Genomic DNA, 25,639 nt, shown 5'->3' with positions numbered 1-25,639 from the left:
AAAATAAACTAAATTTGAAAATTAAAGCAAGCGAAAACACGATCTTAGAATGCGGAATTAGCTATAGAAATACTATAACAGATCACATTCGCTTTTTTCTCGCAGGAAGCAACTTTATTATTACTTTCATAAGTCTGTTTTAAAAATGGCACTGCTCTCGCACATTGTCTTCTTTATGCAAATCACACTGTGTATTACGTTTCTCTCTTTTTTACTTATTGTAAAGGATCTTATTCAATGTTAGATAATATGCAAAAATCACATCAATAGTATTTCAAATATTGAAGATAGCCACATTTATACACGTTTGCTTCTCTTTTTCAAAAAAATAGTTACGAATTTCCGATCGTATTATATTCTCAATCGTATTTTACTCTCTTTATTTATAAAAAAATATCAAATATGAGGCTGCAAATACTGCTATGTGTTCTTACTCATCGGACTATTATTATTTTTATATTTTGTTTTTATATAATTGCTTTTTTATATAGAAAAAAACGCAATTTTATATAATTTTTTTTTAATATAAAAAATATTGTAATTTAACAATTGGAATATTAACGAAAAATGCGCAGGATATATATTTACATATCTTGATTCTTTCAAATGCTTGAAAGTAAATAAAAAACGCGAATATACATACAGAGTATTCAATTTTACTAATTGACAACCCCCAAAAACTTTTTTCATTGTACAACAAAATGTTTCAAATAAAAGTTGTTTGATTTAAAGAGAAATAGAAGATGACGCTACTGACTTCTTTCTGAAGAGTGTCTTTCAAGGACATTTAAAAGTCATTTATGTTCTTTTTACAGTAAAATTATTATAATTGTTTACATAAATCAATTCTTTGAAATTTTTGATATAAAAAATTATAAGAGTAAAAATATATTTTTGTCGAAATATGAATATTTTACATAGTTTATGTATCATTAGTGTTAAATTTAGGTATAAAATATCTTTTATACTATTCTGTTTTTGGCTATCTTACCCTTATAACTTTTTATACTAAAAATTACGAAGAATCGATTTATATACAAAAAATTTTAATTCAATTTTAAAAAATATAAATAACCTTTAAATGATCTTGAAAAACGTCCGTTAGGAAAAGTTAATAGCGTCATCTTTTATCCCCTTTTCGAATTAAACAACTTTTGTTTATTGTACAGTCAAAAATAAAAATTTTTAGCGATGGTCGATTAAAATTGGATACCCCTAAATTGTATAATTATTAATACAAATATTATTTCATATATTTCAAAATTATTAAGAAAAAGATATAGTACACAATTCAATTGAAGAATATGTGAATCCATTGTTAATAAATCCGAAATTAAATTCACATAAATATGAATGTTTTCATTGTACATTCGTAGCAGAGATTATATATTATGATTCTTAAAAAATTATATATTATGTAAATATATGTATCGATTAGTGAAGCGCATAATTAGATTTAACTAATTGTAAAATTAAAATCGTACATCGTACAGACATTTGTTACCTCATATTTTTCACAAAGGTACTTGAATCACATAAGTTTTTGCATCAATCATTACTGCAATCTGATAAATTAATGAATAATTAATAATATAATATCGCAAACATTTTCCATAAAATGATTATACGATTATTGATGAAATATAAATATAATTATGAAAAATAAGCAATTTTGAAATATTCAAAAGAGGGAATAAAGTAACAAAAAATATTTTAAAGTTACATAACAATCACGTATAACAATTATAATATGAACAAAATAATACGAGAGTCATAGTAGTAGATTGTGTATTCTTTCTTTTTGTATGCGTTAGATTTCTCATACAATGATAATAAGAATAATGACCAAAATCTTTTGCCGGACATTGAGCAAGTATCTTATTTTTGCAAATAAGAACACACATCTCATTACAAATGATTAAAAGTGTTTTTCTTTTGTTAATAATTAATTATCATATGGAGAGAGACTCAACCATATTATTCTATATCAAAATATAACAAATGCAGTAATAATTATATCATATCAAAATTACGAGTGTAATTAAAGACAACACAGATTTATAGCAAGTACCTTTAGTTATAAATTGTGATATAAATGTTCAGCGATTTTCTTTAGATATTACAATTTTTTACGCAATTCATTATTATACAATATTTCTAGTGATTATGTGTATGGTTTTTCTTTGTCCGGACCGTACTGATAATTCTTCCTCGATATTACGAATTTTCTTTATTTTTCAGTATAAATTGTGCACAAATAAAGTAATAAGTCAAAGTTTGATTCTCTATAATCTTCAATTAATAATATACGCAAAAAAGTAATTACAACAGTGATCTATCAATTCCAACATGGAAGAATCATTCGCACAAGACGCAGAGCATATAAATATAAATATGTGTGTCGGTATTATTGTAACTTGTCAAAAATATAGCATTTAATTTAACCTGCCCTATTGTTGGTTTCTTTTGTGCAATAAAAAAGTAAAAAAATTGAATTGTTCAAAAATCACATCTGCAAGCACACAAACCTCGATAAGATATGAATAATTTTGAAAATAATATTCGGTAAAAAGTAATTTTTCTTTGCATTGTTTAAAACATAAAATAGTATAATATCAATAACATGCATAGACTTTTTTATTATTCATTATCAAATAGGTTTCTAATTTAGTAATAATGACAATATTTAATTTTTAAATGCGATAAATAAAATCAAAGGCATACAAAAAATGTAATACATTTTTTTACGTGCTCCAAAATGTAAAAAACAATTGACGAAACCAACAACGGCGCCAGTAAATATATAAATATTTAATTGTATGTTTTCATTTTTTTTCATTTCACGATATTAGCTAATTATCCATTTTGTTACTCTCCTATTACTCTATTTTGTAGCTAAATTTGTTGCTTTCACAATAATTTACGTTCTTAATATATTTTATATTTTTAATTGTGTTATTGTGTTATAAGAAGTAAAATAATACTATATATATATTTATATATAGTAGCAATTGTTCATATATATATAAATCCTATTATGCTCTAGAAATATCATTTTTAAATTTTTTGTTAAACATAACGCGATCACAACTTTCCTCCAATTGCTCTTTAAAAAATGAAGATTCTCCTGTTTATGAATTGGATATGATCCCCTTTTTATGTGTCTGCGTGTGTATGTATGTATGTATATTTGTAACCCTGTTATCTTAAAATACAAATACAATAGAAAAAAGTTTGATCGCGGAATATCATTGAAAAAAATCCACATTCTTTATAAGTACCCGTTTTTAACAATTCGCGGTGTAATAAATTTCCACGATATTACTAATAACTCTTTTCATCAATTATATTTATTGTAGATTCTCTCTTGTATCAACCGAAAGAATTTATTTTACTTAAAATTCTTACTTTATTTTATCTTCGTTTCTTTTTCAATATTTAAATCTCTGATAATGTTCAAACCACGTATATCAATGCGTAAAAATGTCAAGTTGATACGTGAAAAAATATATTTTATATATAGAGAAATATATCAATAACATTCCTGTACTTATAAAGAATGCACTGAATAGACGCAAGGGAAAATACATTATTATGTTTAAATTCTACATAATTTTTTTCTTTTTCGAAAATGGTGTTATGGTATATGCGGCCTCTAAGAAAATTAAAATGTCTCTGTGTATATTGTTATTAATAAGTGTAATATAATAATATTAATTGAAAAATAAAGATAGAAAGAAGAAAAAGAAAAAACTGTTTTCTTATATCTGGTTATTATCTGAATGTTTAAGAAATAAATAATAAAAAATAATGGAGTTCTTTTTAATTGCTCCACACAATCTCTAATTAACAAAGTAAAAAATATATATATCAATAAAACGTGTATTTTAATATTTCTGTATGTTATCCTATTCTTTTTTTAACAGTATCTCTTTAGACCATATATACCATAATAGAGAAATCGTTTTTTCTTTGTTATTTTAATATTACATTTTAATCTTAATAATTTATAATACAAAAATAAAGGAATAAAAACATTTACTTTTCTTTTTTGGCCTCACTTTTTGATAGTTGACTATAGAGAATTAAAGGAGAAAAAAAGAAAAACGAAAGCAACTGCTGCATAAATATCAATAGTTAAGTAAATATATATATGTACGCTATAATACCCCATTGTACAAAGAGTTTTATATTAAAGCTCCTGGCTCCTTACTAACCATGTTGTGACGTTAGAGGCGAGAAAACACGCTAAAAATTCCCAGATGCAATTTCGAAATCTCTCTCCTTTAAAAATAACATTTAAGAATTTTTAGACTGTGCTTTCTTGCCTCTGACGTCACAATCTGACCCAGAAGTCTTAAGAATAAAAAAAGGATATTTAATTCTATATAAATCAGCAAACAACTTACAAGTCGTGTAAAAATTGTCAAGATTTTTTATTTTGTGGGGAAGGGGTATTATATTTTGAACTTTTTTAATAATTTCATAGCTATAAATCCCGTAAATACATATTGAATAAGAATAATCTTAAAAATTAATTATTGTAACATTTTGATACCTAAATATTGTATGAAGAAAAAATTTGATAATGTTGATCCTATCTATCCTAATCGTTATATCTTAGGCAATATATATATTTATTATTTTTTCATATCATGACTATATAGTCATTTTTTATCATAAAGTTTAACACACAACTACATCTTTAAAATGAATATAGAGCCGGGTATACATAAGGACGCATCTCTCACGTCCTAATTAAACATGCTTCATGTTACTGAACTGTAACACGTATGTCACACATGTTTGACTTGTATTCTTTATATATATATATATATATATATATATATATTATTTAATTATTTATTTATTTACGAGTTATTTTTTGATTAAATTGGAAAATCCTAAGTATCTCTAACATCCTTATATCTACAATTGTAAAAACCTACAACATGAAATGAGGATAATTGGTTTCAGTAATCTACTTGAATTAGTTTAAAAGATTAACTTCTTCGTTACTATCACACGCTATTTAATTTAAATATGTCTTTCTAATAATTCCATCGCACAAATACAAGTACATATATAAGCATATTTAAGATCCTAAAGATCGAGAGAAGAGATTGTATTACAAAACACATGTATATGAGACAGCCACATTATTATAGAAAAACGCGCGCACGTGTTTGTGTATTTCATATATGTATATATATAAAATTGTTAAAAAATATCGGTTATTGTAAATTTTGTAATATGTGTCCGAAGTATAAACGTTTTTCCTGATAAATTGTAGCTTTCATATATATTATATATGTATCCTATAAACGTAAAAAAGTGACGAAATGAAAGAAAGAGGAAAGCGATAGGAGAATATCAATTAAAAACAGAAAGAAAGTGAAAACGAGTAATATAGATATATATATATATATTCATATAATACCTTTTTCATATATAATAAAATTGGTTACTACCTATTTCGCGGTTGTTTTCCGCGGTACTCTATAATGTTACAACTATAAGAAATCTTTGTATAATGATTTGTGTGTCTGTGTATTTTTTGTATGCGAGTATGTGTTATTAGATATATAAAAACCTAGAAATTTTATATATATAATATATATTTATGTACCTCTTATATATATATAATATTTATATTTTCAATATTAGGTTTCTCAACAAAAAATATAAAATTTGTTAATACTTATATATTTTATTATATTCAGTACGAATCAATTGGAAAATCCTATTAAATATATATATTTAAATATAATAGAAATATCATTTCTTCTGTGACATACGTTTCACAGCTCAACCATTTGAGAAAAAGATTTTATCTCCCATTCTATTTAATGCAAAATGGGAAAAAGACTTTTTTGTTGCGTTTATGTCTTTATAATTAATTTGTTTTAAACAATTATATAGTTCTCGAGGTCCCGAAACTTTGTGATTATATCTTCGTCTTCGCATTAAATGTTCTGTTTAATCCACCCGCGCAAATGCTTATTATTATTATTATATATCGCAAATGCTAAATGTTGTAATAGTTAACACCCTGCTAAATATATATATATATATATATATATATATATATATATGTGTATGTATGTATGTACTTTGAGAGATCATATATAAAATAAAACATTTTCTTCTTTTGGAGGATACTATTAGGATGCCGTTTCTTATAGAATTGCATTTTTTTTAAATGTGATATTAGCTGAATAATAATAATAATAACAAGAAAAAAATATCAACACATGTAATGTAACAAGATTAGAAGATTAAAAAGAAAAGAGTCCTACCATATTCGTACTTTGGCGACTGGTAAATCCTTATTAACTCGCAGGCTGATATCATGCTTACCGCGCTTAAGAGACAGGTTCTTTTTTTTCATATTTTGTTACTTTATCAGAGTACTAAAAAATACAAGTTCTTGCAAACTCGTGATACTCTACTTACATGATATTTTTTGTTTTATTTTCAAAGACTGCCCCCCGCCCTTTCTCTTATTTCTTTCTTTCTATAAAGCGGAAATTGTAACAACTCGGAGAGTCTAAGAGGAGGAGGTTCGGACCTAACTTGTCGAGACGACTGGAGTCTGGCAGTACGGACACTCGCGTTGATTCGGAGCGCACGTCGAACAGACCACGTAATGATTGCAGGGCGATAATGTGACCGTGCGATTTTGTTCCTCGCAAACCATGCACTTTGTTGCCGTTTCCCTATACAGCACCTTCGAACACAGGACAAAAACCATAATAAGATTTCAGTGTGATATAATATATATACAATATATTAAAATAGTTTTTATTAAAGAAATTGAAAGTGACCTTCATGTGATCTTTAAATAATTATCCAAGGTCACATCATTAAAATGGAACATTATATATATATATATATATATATATATTTTTTAATGATTTAATGATAAATATTTTAATCATTTAATGATGAATATTTTAATAATTTAATGATATGACCTATAATTATGCGAAGGTCACATAAAGGTCACTTTCAATTTCTTTATTAAAAACCACTATTTTTCAATGCATATATTCTTGTAGCTCAACTTGAGAGTTTTATAGAATATAATAAAATATTTTTTCTTTCAGTGCTTTTTGAATTATACCCAAGTAGAACAGAAAAGTCAAAATAATATCAATATAACGTCAAAAAGATATTATTTTGACTTTTTGTTCTACTTGGATAATATGCAAAATATGCATTTAAAAATAGGGGTTTTTATTTAAAAAATTGAAACTGACCTTTAAGTGACCTTAAAATTATTATCTAAGGTTACATCAATGACAACGTCTTATTATGTCCCTTAAGCATTATCCAAGTAGAACAAAAAGTCAAAATAATATCTTTTTGACGTTATATTGATATTATTTTGACTTTTCTGTTCTACTTGGATAATGCTTAAGGGACATAATAAGACGTTGTCATTGATGTAACCTTGGATAATAATTTTAAGGTCACTTAAAGGTCAGTTTCAATTTTTTAAATAAAAACCCCTATTTTTAAATGCATATTTTGTATTTTATACAAAAAATACTGTATCTTTCGAGTCTCACAACTCGAAAAATACTTAACGGAAAAAATTTATTAGAGTTTTGAAAAGCTCTCGAGATAAGCAAAAATATGTATTGAAAAATAGGAGTTTTTATTTAAGAAATTGAAGACTTCTTCATGTAATCTTCAAACGATTATCCAAGTCACAATGGCACCATCTTATGTCCCTCTTCAAACCAAACATAACTTTTGTCTGAAATGTTTTTCTATATCTTTCATATTTTTGGATATTTGCCTGACTCATTTAAAATAAAACACTGTATAATAAAATATGATATACTCTATCATTTTTTCTTTTTTTCATATAATTATATTAACTATTTTATCCAGTAGCGAATCCTGATATCAATTATGGGGGGGGGGGGATTGCAAAATTATTTATTATTTTTTGTTTTACGCTTAGCTTTTATTCAAGGATCAATGATAAGTGTTTTAATTTGCAAGAAGGGTTTTTTAACTCCAATCCCCCCCTCCCCCGATTTGTTAGTGGTTTTATCTATATATAAGGTAGATTATTTTAATGTCCTACCTTAAATATCTTTTTCCTACACCTTTTAAAAAATATTTCGAGCAAAAGTTATTTGATTCTAAGGGAAATACACGATATCAATTAGTGTTTACAGACATAGTACTTTCGTTTTTTTTCCATCACAAACCTAATTTTTTCGAACAAAAGTCACAAATCTCGTCGAGATAAATCTAATTATATATGTACATTTATTAAGGATTTTCTTGATATTAAATTAAAATTTTGATTTCATTGAAGTAATTTAATACTGTTGTGGAATAACCATTGAATATCATAATCGAAAAATCAAATAAAATTTAATTTGAGCAGAAAGTACTTCTCGAAGGAAAGGAAAACTAATATTCCAAATTTATAAAATTGTGCAACTTTATGGGAAAAAAATGTTTAATTTATATAGTTATATTTATCTCGATAAGACGTACAATTTTTGTTGAAAAAAAATATCGGTTTCCATTTTTTAAAAATGACAATTAAAGAATGTTTAGGTCTGTAAACAAATTGATATTCAAACAACTTTTGTGTAAAATGTTTATTTGTAAAAAAGAGAAAAATATATTTTACAGTGGGACATTAAAATGTGACCCACCATGTATATTGAATTGATTCATAAGTAAGTTTGATTTTACTTGACACACACACAAACTGAATTCTTTTATATTTATATTTATATACCTATATATTCTCCATTATTAAATAAAACTCTTGCTCTTATTTATTTTCCGGTAATTTCTTAATTTCTTTCTCAAAGAATTTTGAAAGTTTTTTAAAAATTCATCTCAACATTATAAAAATTTTTTCTAATTAATAAATGTTTTAAGTGATCTAAACAGATTAAAATCTGATGGAGCAAGATCCAGAGAATAAAAAAATGTGTAGAAGTGACGAAAACTGCAGAATTTTTTCTGGATTTTTTAGTCTTATTTAATATGACCTTGTTATCTATCATATAACAAAATTATTTTTGCAATTTATGAATGCAGATCATTTTCTTGCAATTTTTCTTATAGTTGCTACACCTATACCCTTACCTTCTCCACTTCTTCGAGATCCGAGCGCAATTGTGACTGAATTGATTTCAAAGTAGCTATCGATAACGACCTGAGCTCGCTTATTCGTCTCACCGAATGAAGATACGGACCACCATTAGATGTCTCATTCTCGACTCTGAGTGCTTTCATCTGCATTAAAGCCTACAAGGAAAAAAAAGAAAAAATTATTCCGGCAAATTCGGTTTGAATGTCACGAGAAGAGACCCGAGTGGAACAAAGAAATCGAAATTACAACAATTTGACGTCATTTGGACTCCAAATTTCATCAGTATGACGTTAAATTGACGTTATTGACTCTTCTGTTCATTTGGACTCTAAATTTGATCAATATGACGTCAAATTGACATTATTTTGACTTTTCTATTCATTTGGACTCCAAATTTGTTCAATATAACGTCAAATTAACATCATTTTGACTTTTCTATTCTACTTCAACTCCAAATTTGATCAATGACGTCAAATTGACATAATTTTGACTTTTCCGTTCTACTTGGACAGAGGGTGCTCGGTTAGTCGAGCGAATTCCTTACCTCGTCCCTCTGTTGCTCGGCTATATTGGCCTTTCTTTTCGCCTCTTCGCTTTCCAATTGCCATGCCGCGCAAGCCGCGCGCGCCTGATTAATACGCTCATCCCACGTTGCTAATTGTGCACGGCTCGAACTCAATTCGTCTCTGAGCCTTTGTACCTACGGGCATATAAGTATATAAGTATACAACCGATAACAGTCTCGTTTCTTGATATCAGAGAAGAAAAAAACTCTTTAAAATGCATTCCATCTTCACCTCGGATAACGATCCTGTATTACTTGGACTAATGGAAAATGCATTGACCAATGGAGATGCCGGCAGAGTGGGTTGCGTGCGCGACGGGGACATTCCTTGGCTCGCGAAATCGAATAAACTACTATTGAATCCACTAAGCTTAGAAGCCGAGCTGCTAAGCTGCGAAATGTGATTGCTAAATGGATCCGATATCTGATTCATAAATGGCAATGTCTGAAAGTAATCCGGGAAAACAGATTTGGTTAAACAATTTTTTAAGAAACTCCTTCGTAATATAGTCAGACAAACTTCTAAGGCGTATATCTCGCGTCAAAATGAAAACAAATTATACAGGGTGTCCCATTTTAATATCCCACTTCAAACAACTTTTATTTTTGATTGCAAAAGAAAATGTTTCAGACAAAAGTTGAACAATTTCGAGGACATAAGACGGTGCCATTAGTTTGACCTTAAATAGTTGCTTAAAGGTCGCGTGAAAGTTATCTTCAATTTCTTAAATGGAACCTATTTTTTCATTACATATTCTTGTAGCTCATCTCGAGAGCTTTCCAAAACACTATAATAAAGATAGAGAATGTATCGCTGTGAGGAGCCAAATATAATACTTAGTAATTCGCTAAGATGAGGAACAATCTCTAAATTGAGATTTAAATTCCTCTTCCCTTTACCCTCCTAAAATTGATGTAGACGAGAAAAATATATCGGTCCGAAAAAGTCGGCTGAGTTTCTCTATCCTGGTTATTTACGATAAGAGCATTCTAGCCATATTACTATAATAAAATATTTTTCTCTGAAATACTTTTTGAGTTATTAAGGTTTGAAGTTAACAATTTTTTTACGTAAAATGTAAAAGTAATGTATATCTTGTAAAATATTGTTTTCGGTAATCATACCTTAATACTTTTATGTACGGAATAATGAAACCTATCAATTGGTGTAAAAAAAACACAGTTACTTTTAAAAAAAGTAAGCAGTTGCACCAATGTAAATTACATACTTTTTTTAATTATTCGGTCTCATTATTCCATGCATAAAAGTATTGAGGTAAGATTATCAAAAACTGAATATTTTAAAAGATTTTCACAATTAATTGTTGATCGTCAGTGATAAAATTCTCACAAATAATAAGATGCAATTTAATTCGACCAAAAACTGGCTATTCATTTATTGAAAATAAGTACACACTACGTTTCGATCCACATTGTGGTCATTTTCAAGTGTTGTTCTTATTCAGCAATTACATTAATTAAAAATAGAAATATGAAAGTTGTCCTGTCATATCGACAATCTGTTAGCTACTGTATGTAGCTTGTAGATACAATACAAGAATATGTAATGAAAAAATAGGTTCCATCTAAGACAACACTTGAAAAGGACCACAATGTGAGTCAAAACGTAGTGTGTACTTATTTTCAATAAATGAATAGCCAGTTTTTGGTCGAATTAAATTGCATCTTATTTCAAAAGATATTTTACATTGTGTCAAAAAATTGTTAACTTCAAACCTTAATAATAACTCAAAAAGTACTTAAAAAAAAAATACTTTATTATAATCTTTTGGAAAGCTCTCAAGATAAGCTACAAGAATATGCAAACAAAAATAGTAAATTCTATTTAAGAAATCAAAGATGACCTTCACGTGACCTTTAAATAATTATACAAGGTCAAACGACAATGACATCATCTTATGTCCCCCTCAAAATAAGAAAAAAACTTTGTTGTTGAAATATTTTTCGTATCTCTCATAATTTTCGAAATATTTACCTGAGGTGATTAAAATGAATGTATTTAAAAAACCCTGTATATAAAAAATTCTTTCCTTATTTTGACGCGAAGAATACGCCTTAAAAGTTCGTCAAAGTATTTCGTAAACACCCTATACAGATACAACGATGTTAACTCACAGATTCTATAGAATCTTGATGAGAGAATCTCGATCCGGTGAGAAAACCAGTCTGCAATTGTTGAAGCGGACTCGAGGTCGACGGAGAAAAATTGGTTAAAACAGAACGTTCAGTCATCCCGGGTATATTGACCGGAGCTGAGCTACCGAGTAGACCAGAGCTAGCTAGGCCTGCTGATATCGAATTGCCGATCGGTGAATTTGTATCCCTCGTATGAATTGAATCGACTAAATTTAACGGGTCATCTAGATGTAACTCGTCTAATGCATTTCCTGCAAAAAAAAGAGATCAAACATCAACGATGTTGTTTTGTTGTTTTACATGTTGGATATCGCGAATAAAGGTTTCAGCGAGTGATCACTTACCTACTACAGACTCGACGGTGTCGTTTGAGTAAAAAGAATTTGATAGCGGGGAGACAGTAGTTGCTAAAGAATGACTTCCTAATGTCCCATTCAAATTGTACGCAATATAAAGACCTTGCTTCTGTTGTGCTTTATCAGCTTTAGATAACAATGGATCGCTGTCAATAGCGATCATTTGCTTTCGAATTTCACTCTGTTGAGATCAACAACATCATTATTAATCGCGATTATAATTGCGGACATGTTATCTATGTCCTATAGGAAATTGCTGAAACGAATCAACTGTTCATTTTTTAATGCATGCAGTTGAGAAAATAAAAATTGTGTTAGAAAGAGGAAAGTCTGCAGTTTTTAATGGATATAAATAAAATGTTTGTTACTAGTTTAGCTTATTAAAAAAAACTAATGAAAAAAGTGCTAATAATCACATATGTAAGCTAATGATAAATATTTTCGAAAAGTGCACACTATTTGAATTTATTCTGTTCTTTTATAAAAACAAAATTGTTTTTTTACGAAAACTCGTAAAAACTTTCTAACATGTCATTTTTTTTATGTTATTGACGATCCTTTTAATAGCTGCTATTAACTCTGGCACTGTTGAAAATATTTATCATTAATTTGTAATTTTATGTGATTATTAGCACTTTTTTCATTACTTTTTATCTATAAAATAAACCGGTATATAAACATTTTAATTATATCCACTAAAAACTGTAGACTTTCCTCTTTCCAATACAATTTGTTTTCTCAATAACTACATGCATTAAAAAATGATAGCTGATTAGTTACAGCAATTTCCTATCAGACACCCTGTATATAACATTCAAAAAAAAATAAAAAAACTTACAACTTGTATGAGAGAACTGGGGTTGTACAGTATGCTAAGTTTTTGCTGTGCGGCCGTATTTATGCCGGAATTGTTATTATTGGAATTATGCAACTGAGCACCAGGTGCTTTGCTGTGTGAACTGTTGCTACCTAAACTGCTAATGCTGCCAGATTCCGAAACTTCACCGCTACCATTCTGCAATATTCAGTATACAATGCGATATACACCTCTTTTTAAATCTCCGGAATTTTCGTGGTTATATTAGATTGACGTTAGAGGCGAGAAAACACACGCTAAAAATTTTTCAATGTCACTTTTAAATAAAAAAATATTTTGATGAAACACTTACTTCAAATGACTTTAGCACACTTTTAAAATACTTGGAAAATCATTCTTTGACTGCACATGCACCAAAACCTCATATTTATCATTTTATAGCTGTTGATTGATTATAAAGGAAAAATAATAGTTTAAAGGAATTGTAAGAGTGTGCTACAGCCAGCTGAAGTGATGTTTCATCGAAATATCTTTTTATTTCGAAATGGCACTTAAGAATCTTTAGCATGTGCTTTCTCGCCTGACGTCACAATCTGACATAGCCGCATCGAGGACCCAGGAGCCTTAATACGTGCAGAAAATCATAAATCTCATTTTATTCGAGCCGAAAAATATCGAGTGATCCATGACATATCGTGTTCATAATAAATCGAAACTCACGCTACTGTCACTAAGCGGCTTGTCCTTGTCGTGTGAGCGCTTGTCGGGTGGAAGAGCGTTGCTGAGTATGTCCGCCAAATTCGCCCCGCAATCTATAGGTACCGCCATATCTCTCGCCAGGCTCATTTCTTCTGTTGGCAACACTGCTTCCATCAACACACCATACCAACGTCCCAATATATCAATTTTGAGATACAATTTTGATGATTCATCATTTAGCAAATATTAAATTATCATTCATTTAGACTCTATATGCACTATGAGTTGATCCAAATGTAATGTATATACAGGGTGTCCCAGACATATTGTACCACTCGTTAATGGAAGATTCTTGAGGCGATTTGGAAACGATATTTCCTCAGCGAAAACATCCAGGCACCAATAATTTTCGAGTTCTAAATGATTGAAAATAAAAACTGTTTTGTAAATTAAACCTTGTAAAAATAAATTATTAACAAAACTATATTTTTATCTAATTTTAGGTAGTCTACTTTAATAAAATTTTAATTTAAGGCTTAATTATAAAGATACATGATTTTAAAAATCGAGAACGTTAAGAAAATGATTTCCTTTCTCGACCTTTTCGCTGAGGAAATATCGTCTCCAAATAACCTTAAGAGTCTCCTATAAACAGATAGTATGGTAGGGTTAAAACACCCTATATATGTTTGCAAAAATAATTTGTGATAAACTCGACCAAATGCAATCATTAATGAAAGACGATAGATTGTAATAAATGTAAATATATATATATATATATATATAAGTGCGCGCGCGTGTGCGTGCGCGTTCGTGCGTGTGCGTGAGTGTGCGTGCGTGCGCGTGCGTGTGCGTGTGCGTGTGCGCGCGCGCGCGCGCGCGCGTGTGTGTTGTGTGTTGTGTGTGTGTGTGTGTGTGTGTGTGTGTGTGTGTGTGTGTGCGTGCGTGTGCGTGCATGTATACATGTATACATTATTAAATTATATGTATGCATAAATGTACACAAGATGTTTCATTATATAGTCAAATATTGCTGAAACTATTGCTATAACGAAAACATTTTTATTTCACACAAAAGCTAAAAGATTTTATGAGGATAAAAAAAAAATTGATAATCTTAAATTTTAATTAGTCATTCTTTAAGGTCATTTAAAAGTCAACCTAATTTTTTTTAATAAAACCACTTTTTGTATAAATGAATTTCTCGCAATATTAATTCGATATAACAAGTTAAAAGGGCAAAATAACCAAAAAGTAAATAATTTACGAGATGTTTTGTACTATAATTATATAATTTTACATAAAATATCTCGTAAAATGTTCACTTTTTAATGATCCTACTTCAATGCTTTTATGGACGAAATAATGCGAGAAATCAATTAATATAAAAAGGAAAAACGCATATCTAACTAAAGTCATTTTTCGAGGTCATTTAAAAATCAACCTAATTTCTTTTAAATATAACTACTTTTTTGTATAAATGAATTCCTCGCAATATTCGATAAAAAGTTATAAAAGTAAGATGACCAAAAAGTAAATAGTTTACAAGATATTTTAAATATAAATTTAACATATATAAGATAGGCAATAAGAGCCAAATCGCGGATGACAGTGCGTTATTCTAAACGAAACTAAATTTTTTTCGTTAGAATTAAATACCTGTGCACAATGGATCTCGCACTTTATTTCTTTAGGGGGAATAGGGGATACATGGAATTAAAAATCTCTTGTAGAGATTATTCCAATTTTATATCTTGGCCGTGTCCAAGTAAAAATTTGGTGCCTTGTGCACAGGTATTTAATTCTAACAAAAAAAATTTAGTTTCGTTTAGAATAACGCACTGTCATCCGCGATTTGGCTCTTATTGCCTATCTTATATATGTTAAATTTATATTTATATATTACAGAGCCTAGTTAAACTCTTAAGATATTTTAAACTTTAATTATGTAATTTTACATAAATTATAAAATATCTCGTAAAATGTTCACTTTTCGACGATCCTACTTCACAATCCCATTTTTATGCACGAAATAATGCGAGAAATCAATTGATATAAAGAGAAAAAAACGCATACTTGTTTAAAAAAAAATATGTAGCTGCTAATTGCAAATTACATAAACACATAGAATAAAAACTGCATAAGGCACGTGTATAATTATAATAGGACTGTTTTACGTACGATTGATGAGTGTACACTCACGGTCAACATGCGCGAACGCGCAAAAGACTCCGCGCGGACAATAGCCGGCCTGTTGCACGTCGTTGCATTTGGTAGACTTGTAGATCTCGGGATGGAATTGCTGTTCCGTCCGTGTGTGACAATACGTGCACGCATCTCCCTGCTCGCAGTTGCCCGGCTCGCCCCATTCCTCGCCGTGTTTCACGTTTGGGCATGGTGTCGATCTATATAATTAATTTACCAGGTGTATACACACAATTATTTATAATAGAATAGGGAAAATATGCTAATTCGTACTAAGATAGATATAAAAGTTGCACGATAAACCTATAAAAAAATTGAATCTTAAATAACTAAAGTCATTCTTTAAGGTCAATCTAAATTTTTTTTAATAAAACTAGTTTTTTTGTATAAATAAATTCCTTGCAATATTCGATATAAAAAGTTCAATAAATAAAAAAAATTTGTCAAGAAATGACAAAATAATTTTATTCATTTAAAACTATGGTTCTACACTAAACATGAACGTAAATTTATCATTGTTTCATATCGTAAATTAAACATTTTTTTTTTTAATTATTAAAATTTATAATACCAGTTTGCTCAATTATATCCATGATTTTTTAAGTCGTACCTCTAACAATAAAATTTAAAAATGTAATAAAAATAAAGTTTTATTTTTTACAAAAATTCTCAGTCTACAATAAAACGTATTTATAAGAATGTCATATATTATAATTATTTATTTATATTATAATCATAAATTATCTTCAAAAATTTAACAAAAAATATTTTTGTGTCACGCACAAAAATATAAATAAGTATTATCTCAATATAACTATAAAATTTGATATTTTCTTTAACTGTCCATCTAAATATAAAGTGTCTAAGTAAAAAAATTTAATAAATCGTACCAATATAAGAAAAAGTTAGTGGTTTACTGAATTTCCATTACTTTGTCAAATTTATGAATAAAAAAAATAATCTTAAACATTTTGCTAATTTTTCAATACTTCCACATAAGATTAAAATAAAAAAATTTTTTCGATAATAAATTTAAATCACATAAAATAAATTTAGGAACGTCACTCATTAACGGATTGCTCGAGAAGAAAACAAATATTGCGGTATTCGAATGAGACTAGCTGCGATACAAGATACATCTGTTTAAAGCTCTTAGATCCTCACTGCGGTCATGTTAGATTGTGACATCAGAGGCGAAAAGCACACGCTGAAAATTCTTATTGTTAGATGTCATTTCGAAAAGAAGATATTACAATAAAGCACTTCAGATGGCTTCAGCAGCCTCGAAAACTATCCTTTTCCCATTATAATCCTCTGACAGCACAATACCCTCTCCCAACCTCTCCCCCGATTTATAAATAACATACTTTTCCCTAAATATTTTTTTATCGCATTCGTGATTGCGATTGCCAATTAATCAGTCGATTACTCGATCTTTTTTATACCGATATTTGTATTTCCGTGGACTGCGCCTCTTGTCCTTGCTGTTGTGATATTGTGGACAGGCGTAGCCCTGCCGGCAGAGCCTCGGCGGTCTCTTGCACGGCTCGGTCTTGTAGTTGCTCAGGACGTAATTCGTGTCCTGCCACTTTGGATCCTCGTTCATTAGATTTCGCTCCTTGTCGAGTATATTAGGCCCATTGGACGATGAGTTCGGATCCGAATCGGGATTCTCCAACGCCTGTATCTCCTTGATGTCGTACACGGGTGGGCGCAGATCGTGATTGCCGTGCGCGAAGGCGCAGTGCGGGCCATTTTTCACGCAAAATCCACGAGTGTCCGTGTCGTGAACGCACATACACGTCTTGTAATAACGTAGGTGATAACGTCTCTCTGTATCACCCGCGGTACGATGCAGAAATGGACACCTGTTACAACAACAAGACGTTTCATTATCTTTGTCATGTAGTAAAATATTGTACACATTTCTTTTTTAATTATTTTTACATTTGTATATTTTGTATAAAACATAAAATATAAAATATAAAAATATAAAAAATATTTTATTAATTTAAAACGTATTTTTTTAAATATATATATATATATTAATCTTTACATTAACACACATAAATATACAATTACTTATCTTGCATCTTTCCAATAATTAATTTTAATATGCATCTTTATATGTATATATATATACATACATATATACACACACACACACATATATATATATATATACATTTTCGTTTTTTTCGATTACATAAATTTATTTAAAATAAATTCCATCTACATCTCTATCATATATAATCTTTTCTCATAATTTAATCTGTTTTTTAAATTAATTGGCATTCTCTGTTTCTACGTATACAATATGTACAAGTTAAAAAATTATCTTAATTTCATATCTAAGTCACCATCTTCTAATTATAATTTTTATTCTAATAATATTTTATCAATAATTATTCGCTATTCATGTATGTGTGTCATTAACTCATTAATTTATCATCGCATTTTTTGCTACTTGTAAATTACTTGCTTTGTAATTCTACGTGTATTTTTTCCAAAAGTTTTCTATTTTCATCAAAATAGACACGTAAGCGAATATATGAATAAACTTTGAACAATATTAAGAAAATTTTATATATTATTTTTAAAGTAACACCAAGAAATTGAACTATACTTAATTTCTATTGCTGTTATAAAATATACAGAGTGTACCAGTAAAAGTCCTACAACAGTTAATATCTCGAAAACAAAAGATTTTTGAGAAAAATGTTTCAAATAAAAGTTGCAAGGCTTTAAGTAATAATATTAGTGTAATAAATAGCATTGTGTTAAGGCCACGTAAAATTTACTTTGAAATTTTTTAATGAAATCCTTATTTTTGATTACATAGACCCGTTTCTACCAACGTCGATTAAATTATATACTTGTCTCTATTCAAATAAGTTCTTAAAAAGAGACAAAGATATAGTTTAACCGAAGGTTTAATTTAATCGACGTTGGTAGAAACGGGCCTTTGACGTTTATTAATGGCGTCAGTTTGCTATTTGAGTTTTTTACTGAATTTTAGAATATATATAGTATACATATATGGTGTATATATTGGTTTAATTTAATCGATGATGATAGAAACGGGCCATATTCATGTGACTTATTTTAAAAGTATTTCAAAACTCCATTATAAAATTTGTTTTCTATTAAGTAATTTTCAAGTTATAAGACTTAAAAGATGAAGTATTTTTTTCTAACATAAAATACAAAATATATCTTGTAAAACATTCAGTTTTCGGTAATTACTTAATATTTATCTTAAATATTATTTATGTGCAGAATAATGAACTAATCAATTGATATTAAAAAACCTATAATTATTTTTAAGAAAAAATATATTACAAATTGTATACATTTTCTACAAAAAATTATGCGTTTTCTTTGCACCAATTGATTTATCTCACTATTTTATGCATATAAAAGAATTAAGATACAAGATATTTTGTATTTTATGTCAAAAAAATATTGTAAACTTCAAGCATTATAATTCAAAAAACATTGAATAAAAAAAATACTTTCTTATAGCGTTTTGAAAATCTCTTGATATAAGCTATAAAATGTGCAATCAAAAATACGGATTTTATTTTTAAAAAATTTTTAAAGTAAAACAATTTTAACAATGCTATTTATAGTCATACTAACATTATTATTTAATGCGCCACTTAAAGCCCTACAAATTTATTTAAAACATTTTTTTTTTAAATCTGTATTTTTAAGATATGTATTTGACTGTTGCAGAACTTTTTAAACACCCTGTATATAATATTATAAATTTTTAGTCAAACTGTACAAATAAAATTACGAATTGTATGAATTATTTTACGATATACACTCGAAGAAGGATTTGAATACATGTGATTCTTTGTTATGTGCCATCGTGCCAAGTACGCGAGGGGAAAAATCGATAGGAGCAGAGGCTCCTTTGTTCGACGAATTCGTAACGTAGGTAATAGGAAATTTTGGACGAATTTATCATATCCTCGTAAATCCATCGTTCAATGAAAATTACTCTATATGCATCCAAAAAATCAAATTAAAAATTAAATTGAATTAAATTCAAAATAAAAATTAAAAGTTAAATTGTTTTATCGAACGCGATAAAAAACAATTTAACGATAACCAATTTATTATAAGTAATATAGATTCTCTCATTTAAATTCCAAGCGATAATTTTGCGTAAAAATTTTAAAGTTTCTCTTGAAAATTTTCTATCGGAACCATTTCGTAATACAAAAAAACACACAAATGTAAAAATATTGATATATCCATAAAATGACAAAATGACGAATACAATCGAATATAACATTTTCTTTTTAACTTTTCTACCGCCAGAGTGCGGGGTCGCTTTTTCAAAGTTTTAGATTAAACAAAATTTTTTTAAATTTTTTCTTACAAAAATTTACCTCCTACCGGAATACCATTTCGTAAAAAAAAATAAAAACTGAAAAACTGATCGCATCCTTTTCTTTTTTTCCTTCCTCTCTCTTCTCTAACCTCGATTTCTGATCTTTCATAATCTCGAATCGCGAGATGATTCCTTCCTAAAAATCCTGGCTTCCGAGAAGCGTTTCGCGCGCGCGGCAAGGAACTTCGGAATTCGATACGAGAGAAAGGTGTAAAGCGCTTTAGGCACTCTTACACAATTAGGCTAAAAACAAGCGCAGGCGAGACAGATAAATATATCTTTATAATCGTATACAACGCAAAATGACTCTAATCGATTGAAGTAGATAATATAAGATATATAATACATATAGATTGTTAGTATAATTTATTATTAGTGTATAAATTATTTTATTATTAGTATAAATTATTATTTTTATTATTATCATTATTATTATTATCATTATTATTATTATCATTATTATTATTATTATCATTATTATTATTATCATTATTATTATTATCATTATTATTATTATTATTATTATTATTACTATTATTATTATTATTATTATTATCATTATTATAATTATTATTATCATTATTATTATAAGTTATTTTATTATTAGTATAGATTATTATTATTATTATTATTATTAGTATAAATTCAGTATATAAAATATATACAATAGTATTGAAAATGATATAAAAATATAGTAAAAGTGTGCAAATTGAAAACTTGCACATTGTTTCCTCATCATTCTATTTCTTTCATTAAGATTCCTCTATGAGCAACCTGGTTTTTTAATTTTAGCTTCCTCATAAAAGAAGCTTAATGAGAAAAATAGAATGATGAGAAAGCAATGTGTAAGTTTTCAATTTGCACACTCTTTCGGCATAAAATAATTTATTATCACGGATGTGTATGTATGTACCTACTTTTGTATGTATTTTTGTATGTAAAATTCAAAAATTTACATTTTCTGAACAATTCAAATTTTATTTTAAAAATGAGTCGTTTCACCGATCCTCGCCAAATTCAATATTAATTATTTTTTTAATAATACGTCATTCAAGTAAAAAAATTTAACTCAATTTCTTAAAATTTGCGAAAGTCCTCTTAAAAATTTTTTTAAATTAAAATTTTATTAAAAAATTAATCTTTTCATCGATTCTCACCAAGTTCAATATCATTCTTTAATGATACTCTACTTATGTAAAAAAAATTTATCCCGATATCTTAAAATTTGGAAGTTAAAGCAAGACATTTTTCGAAAAATTTAAATTTAAAACACGATGAATTTTTATAAAAATTACAGTAAATAAAAGTGTTATCTTTTTTATTTGTATACTAAATTGGAGCACTGTAACTCAAACAGTTTTTGAGACACTTAGATTTTCAGGAAAGTCAGATACTTTTTAAAAAATATGATTTGATATTTTCGAACATTTTCAACATAAAATCTGAAATAAAAATTTCAAAAAACAAAGCTTCCTCTATGTGTGTGAGAAAGCAATATACATATATATATATATATATATATATATATATATATATATATATATATATACACACAAAATATGCTATATACATTTCAGGTAGCAAATGTGTCATTTTGACGTCTAATGACGTAAGTTTGCTACTTGGAATATATAAATACACTAGTTTACTATATAATTAAATAATTCTCGAGACATTTAAATTTTCAGAAAAGTCGGTGTAAACACATACATTCATACGGATACTTATCAAAAAAATATAATTCGATATTTTGGAACACATTAAAATCTGAAAAAAAAAATTTCACAAAAACAATGCTTCCTCTATGAGAAAACAATATTACGGGTGCGTTCCGTTATGCACTGCAAGTACTGGCACTATGACGTCATGCAAGTGTACTGTTGACAGCGTTCCTTTTTAATTTTGTGCACTTTGAAGCTACTGCAAAATAGTAAAACGGAACGCATTACAGTACGCTTTCAGCAGACTTTTAACTAACCTTTTTCGCTAATAATCATCGAGTGAAAAATTGGTGAAATGGATAATACCATTATTGCATTAATTACATATAATTTAATCGAGAATATATATGATTCGAGTGAGTCATCAAGTGAAAGCGATTTGGAAATGGAATTAATAAATGAAATGAGACGACAAATTAAAATACCTAGAATAAAATGTAAAAATTACGTTAAAAATATTGTATCATTATATTCAGATATGGAATTTAAAAGTTAGTTCCATCGTACACATGGAGGTAGCCATCTTGATTACTGCGAGTGCTTTACCTCGCCGGTTGCAGTAATCGCAACAGGAAATAACGTCAAAATTAATGACGTCATATATTCATGATAGTACTTTCGCAGTGCACTGCTATCTATGGGTGCGTTCCGTTATGCACTGCAAGTACTGGCACTATGACGTCATGCAAGTGTACTGTTGACAGCATTCCTTTTTAATTTTGTGCACTTTGAAGCTACTGCAAAATAGTAAAACGGAACGCACTACAGTACGCTTTCAGCAGACTTTTAACTAACCTTTTTCGCTAATAATCATCGAGTGAAAAATTGGTGAAATGGATAATACCATTATTGCATTAATTACATATAATTTAATCGAGAATATATATGATTCGAGTGAGTCATCAAGTGAAAGCGATTTGGAAATGGAATTAATAAATGAAATGAGACGACAAATTAAAATACCTAGAATAAAATGTAAAAATTACGTTAAAAATATTGTATCATTATATTCAGATATGGAATTTAAAAGTTAGTTCCATCATACACATGGAGGTAGATTACTGCGAGTGCTTTACCTCGCCGGTTGCAGTAATCGCAACAGGAAATAACGTCAAAATTAATGACGTCATATACTCATGATAGTACTTTCGCAGTGCACTGCTATCTATATCGGAACGCTATTGGTAGTACTGTCAGTACTTGCAGTGCATAACGGAACGCACCCTACGTATAACGATGTCATTTTGACGTTTAATGACGTCATAGACTTCAAAATTACATCATTTTGACGTTTAATGACGTAAGTTTGCTTCTTGGGATACAAGTACATTAATATACTATATAAATAGAGCAGTACGTGCGAATATAAAAAACAACGCGATACGCAATTTCTACGACGTAGGTTTTCCTTCCTTTGCTCGTGTCCCCGCTCAAGTCCCAAGTAACAATGATTTCTCTTCGCGAGGGATGACAGAGCCGCGATGAAGAGAAGCGCGGTAAAACGTAAATACACACAATGCGAGACACGTACGCCGCGATAGTAACGCGCGTTACGTGTACATATATATATATATATATATATATATATATATATATATATATATATATATATATATATATATATATATATATATATATATTTATATATTTTTTTATATATTATATATAAATATAAAATATATATATTATATATATATATATATATATAAATATATATACACGTCACATATCTATATATCGCTTTTACGCCGGCAAGAAAAAACGTAATTTTTTCTTCCTCGCCATCCGTCTCATATCATTTAACCTCAGCGAAAATACACACCTCTATTCACTCTGCAAATAATGCCACATGTATATAGCACATATCACGAGAAGAGGAAGGGGAAGGAATCACATCGCACATAATCGTGTAATAAAAATAAGGAAAAAAACAGAACTCACTCGTCCCCATCGGGGCAGATGCCCGTGGTCTCGTCGTACTTGGTGCAATAATTGTCCGCGCTGTAGTTGAAGGTGCGGTCCCGTTTTCTCACCGGCCTGCGCCTCCGCTGGTTCATAAAGTGCCAGTTGAAGCACGTGAAGGGTCGGTGCTGTGTGCATTTGCGTTGTATGAAGAGGGGACATTGCTCGACACGGAATTCCTTCAAGTATCTGGAATGCGAATCCGCGGTGCTAGACATTATTATTATTATCGTTATTATTTTTTATTCGCCCGAGAGATAACGCACTCCTCGTCCTCGTCCCTCATCTAACATGCACGATTTTTACGAGAATCGTAGGACGCGCGCGTCGCGTTACAGTCGCGTTCGTTGCTCGCGGCTCTCCCGTCTTCCCTCTCTCTCACCCCACTCTTTCGCTCGCTCGCACTCTCTCTCTCTCTCTCTCTCTCTCTCTCTCTCTCTCTCTCTCTCTCTCTCTCTCTCTCTCTCTCTCTCTAGCCGCACCGTTACCTTCTACTCTTTTTTTCTCTCTCTCTCTCATATTTATTTCCTTCTACACCACACTTTCGGCAATCGGCGCACTTTCCGGCACAAATGGCCAACTCACTCGACGTCCTTCTTTCTCTCTCCTTCTCCTTCCCTCTCGCTATATTCTTTTTCCCGATATACGTCGACAGAGTCTCTCTCTCGGCGGGTGACAGTGAGGGACCAGCCGGGGCCAGCCGCCTTCTCTCCCCGCGCATATACTTACGTGTAATGATTCGCCTTCTCTGCCTGAGCTGTCAACAGAGGCTTCGAATCGGACTTCATCTTGGATACGACGACGCGCACTAGTAACACGCACGGCGTACTCCACCGCCGATCGACTCCACGACGGTGCACAGTCTTCTTCTTCGTCGTCGTCGTCGTCGTCGTCGTCGTCGTCGTCGTCGTCGTCGTCGTCGTTGTTGCTGCTGCCGCTGTCACTACCACCACCAGCAACCCTACCGCCACCCCCGCCACCTTCGTGGTTTATCGTCGCCGTTGCTGCGTCCTCGTCGTCGCCGTCGTCGTCGTGGTAGTCGTCGTCGTCGTCCTTGTCCCCTCGTCTTCGTCCTCGTCGCGGATACCGTCGTTCATGCTCGTACTACACTAGATTCCGATTCGCCTCTTCCTCTCTCTCTCTCTCTCTCTCTCTTTCTCTTTCTCCTTTTCCTCGCCCAATCCGCGCCCGGCCCAGCACGCGCGAATTTTATTGGTCGAGGCGCGCGGTATGCGCTGACGCACCCGCGCTGGCCAATCCGCAGCGCCCCCGCGCGATCACGTGACGCTCCGTTTTTCAAGGTCATTAATGTTTTGGTTTACGCTTTACGCGTAAACAGGCGTCTGGCTGCAATTCGACGCGTGACACTATACTAGATTGCGTTAGCCGGTTATAATCGCTTGCTCTTATTTTTCGCAAAATTTTATCAATTCTAATTCTTTCTTTATCTTTGATTGCATTTGGGGAAATAAATCTCTTGTGTCGAAAAAAAGGTTACTTGATTATCAAAATAAGATGAGACATTTTTGATAAATTTATTTGGTATCTATGTTTGAGATATCTCGTTCTTTCTTGAGAATTGTATCAAAATCGTGTAGGGCGACTTTTCGAAACAC

The 25,639-nt window shown here is 29.9% G+C and overlaps 1 protein-coding gene across 7 annotated transcripts; it reads right to left on the bottom strand.

Annotated features, from left to right (window-relative positions):
• Nucleotides 1–5,408: 5,408 nt before the first annotated feature.
• Nucleotides 5,409–24,879, bottom strand: unk (RING finger protein unk). Of its 7 annotated transcripts, none has more exons than XM_029319183.2 (12): nt 24,753–24,879; nt 24,003–24,212; nt 17,381–17,803; nt 15,912–16,135; nt 13,752–13,894; nt 13,053–13,229; nt 12,203–12,395; nt 11,838–12,109; nt 9,934–10,146; nt 9,681–9,836; nt 9,130–9,291; nt 5,409–6,730 (listed from the first exon to the last, which is right to left on the bottom strand). In XM_029319183.2, the coding sequence occupies exons 1-12, from the start codon at nt 24,809–24,811 to the stop codon at nt 6,572–6,574; spliced, it is 2,391 nt and encodes a 796-aa protein (XP_029175016.1). In that variant the 5' UTR covers nt 24,812–24,879; the 3' UTR covers nt 5,409–6,571. The 7 variants fall into 7 exon arrangements, with proteins under 7 accessions (XP_029175016.1, XP_029175017.1, XP_029175019.1 ...); XM_029319184.2 differs by having other exon boundaries at nt 13,752–13,882; XM_029319186.2 differs by having other exon boundaries at nt 13,752–13,879.
• Between the last annotated feature and the right edge of the window lie 760 nt (nt 24,880–25,639).

The sequence above is a fragment of the Nylanderia fulva genome, unplaced genomic scaffold (genome assembly GCF_048542155.1).
Source record: "Nylanderia fulva isolate GAGA-0341 unplaced genomic scaffold, ASM4854215v1 Scaffold26, whole genome shotgun sequence".
Classification (NCBI taxonomy): Eukaryota; Metazoa; Arthropoda; class Insecta; order Hymenoptera; family Formicidae; genus Nylanderia; species Nylanderia fulva.
This window is presented reverse-complemented; position numbering and strand designations above follow the sequence as displayed.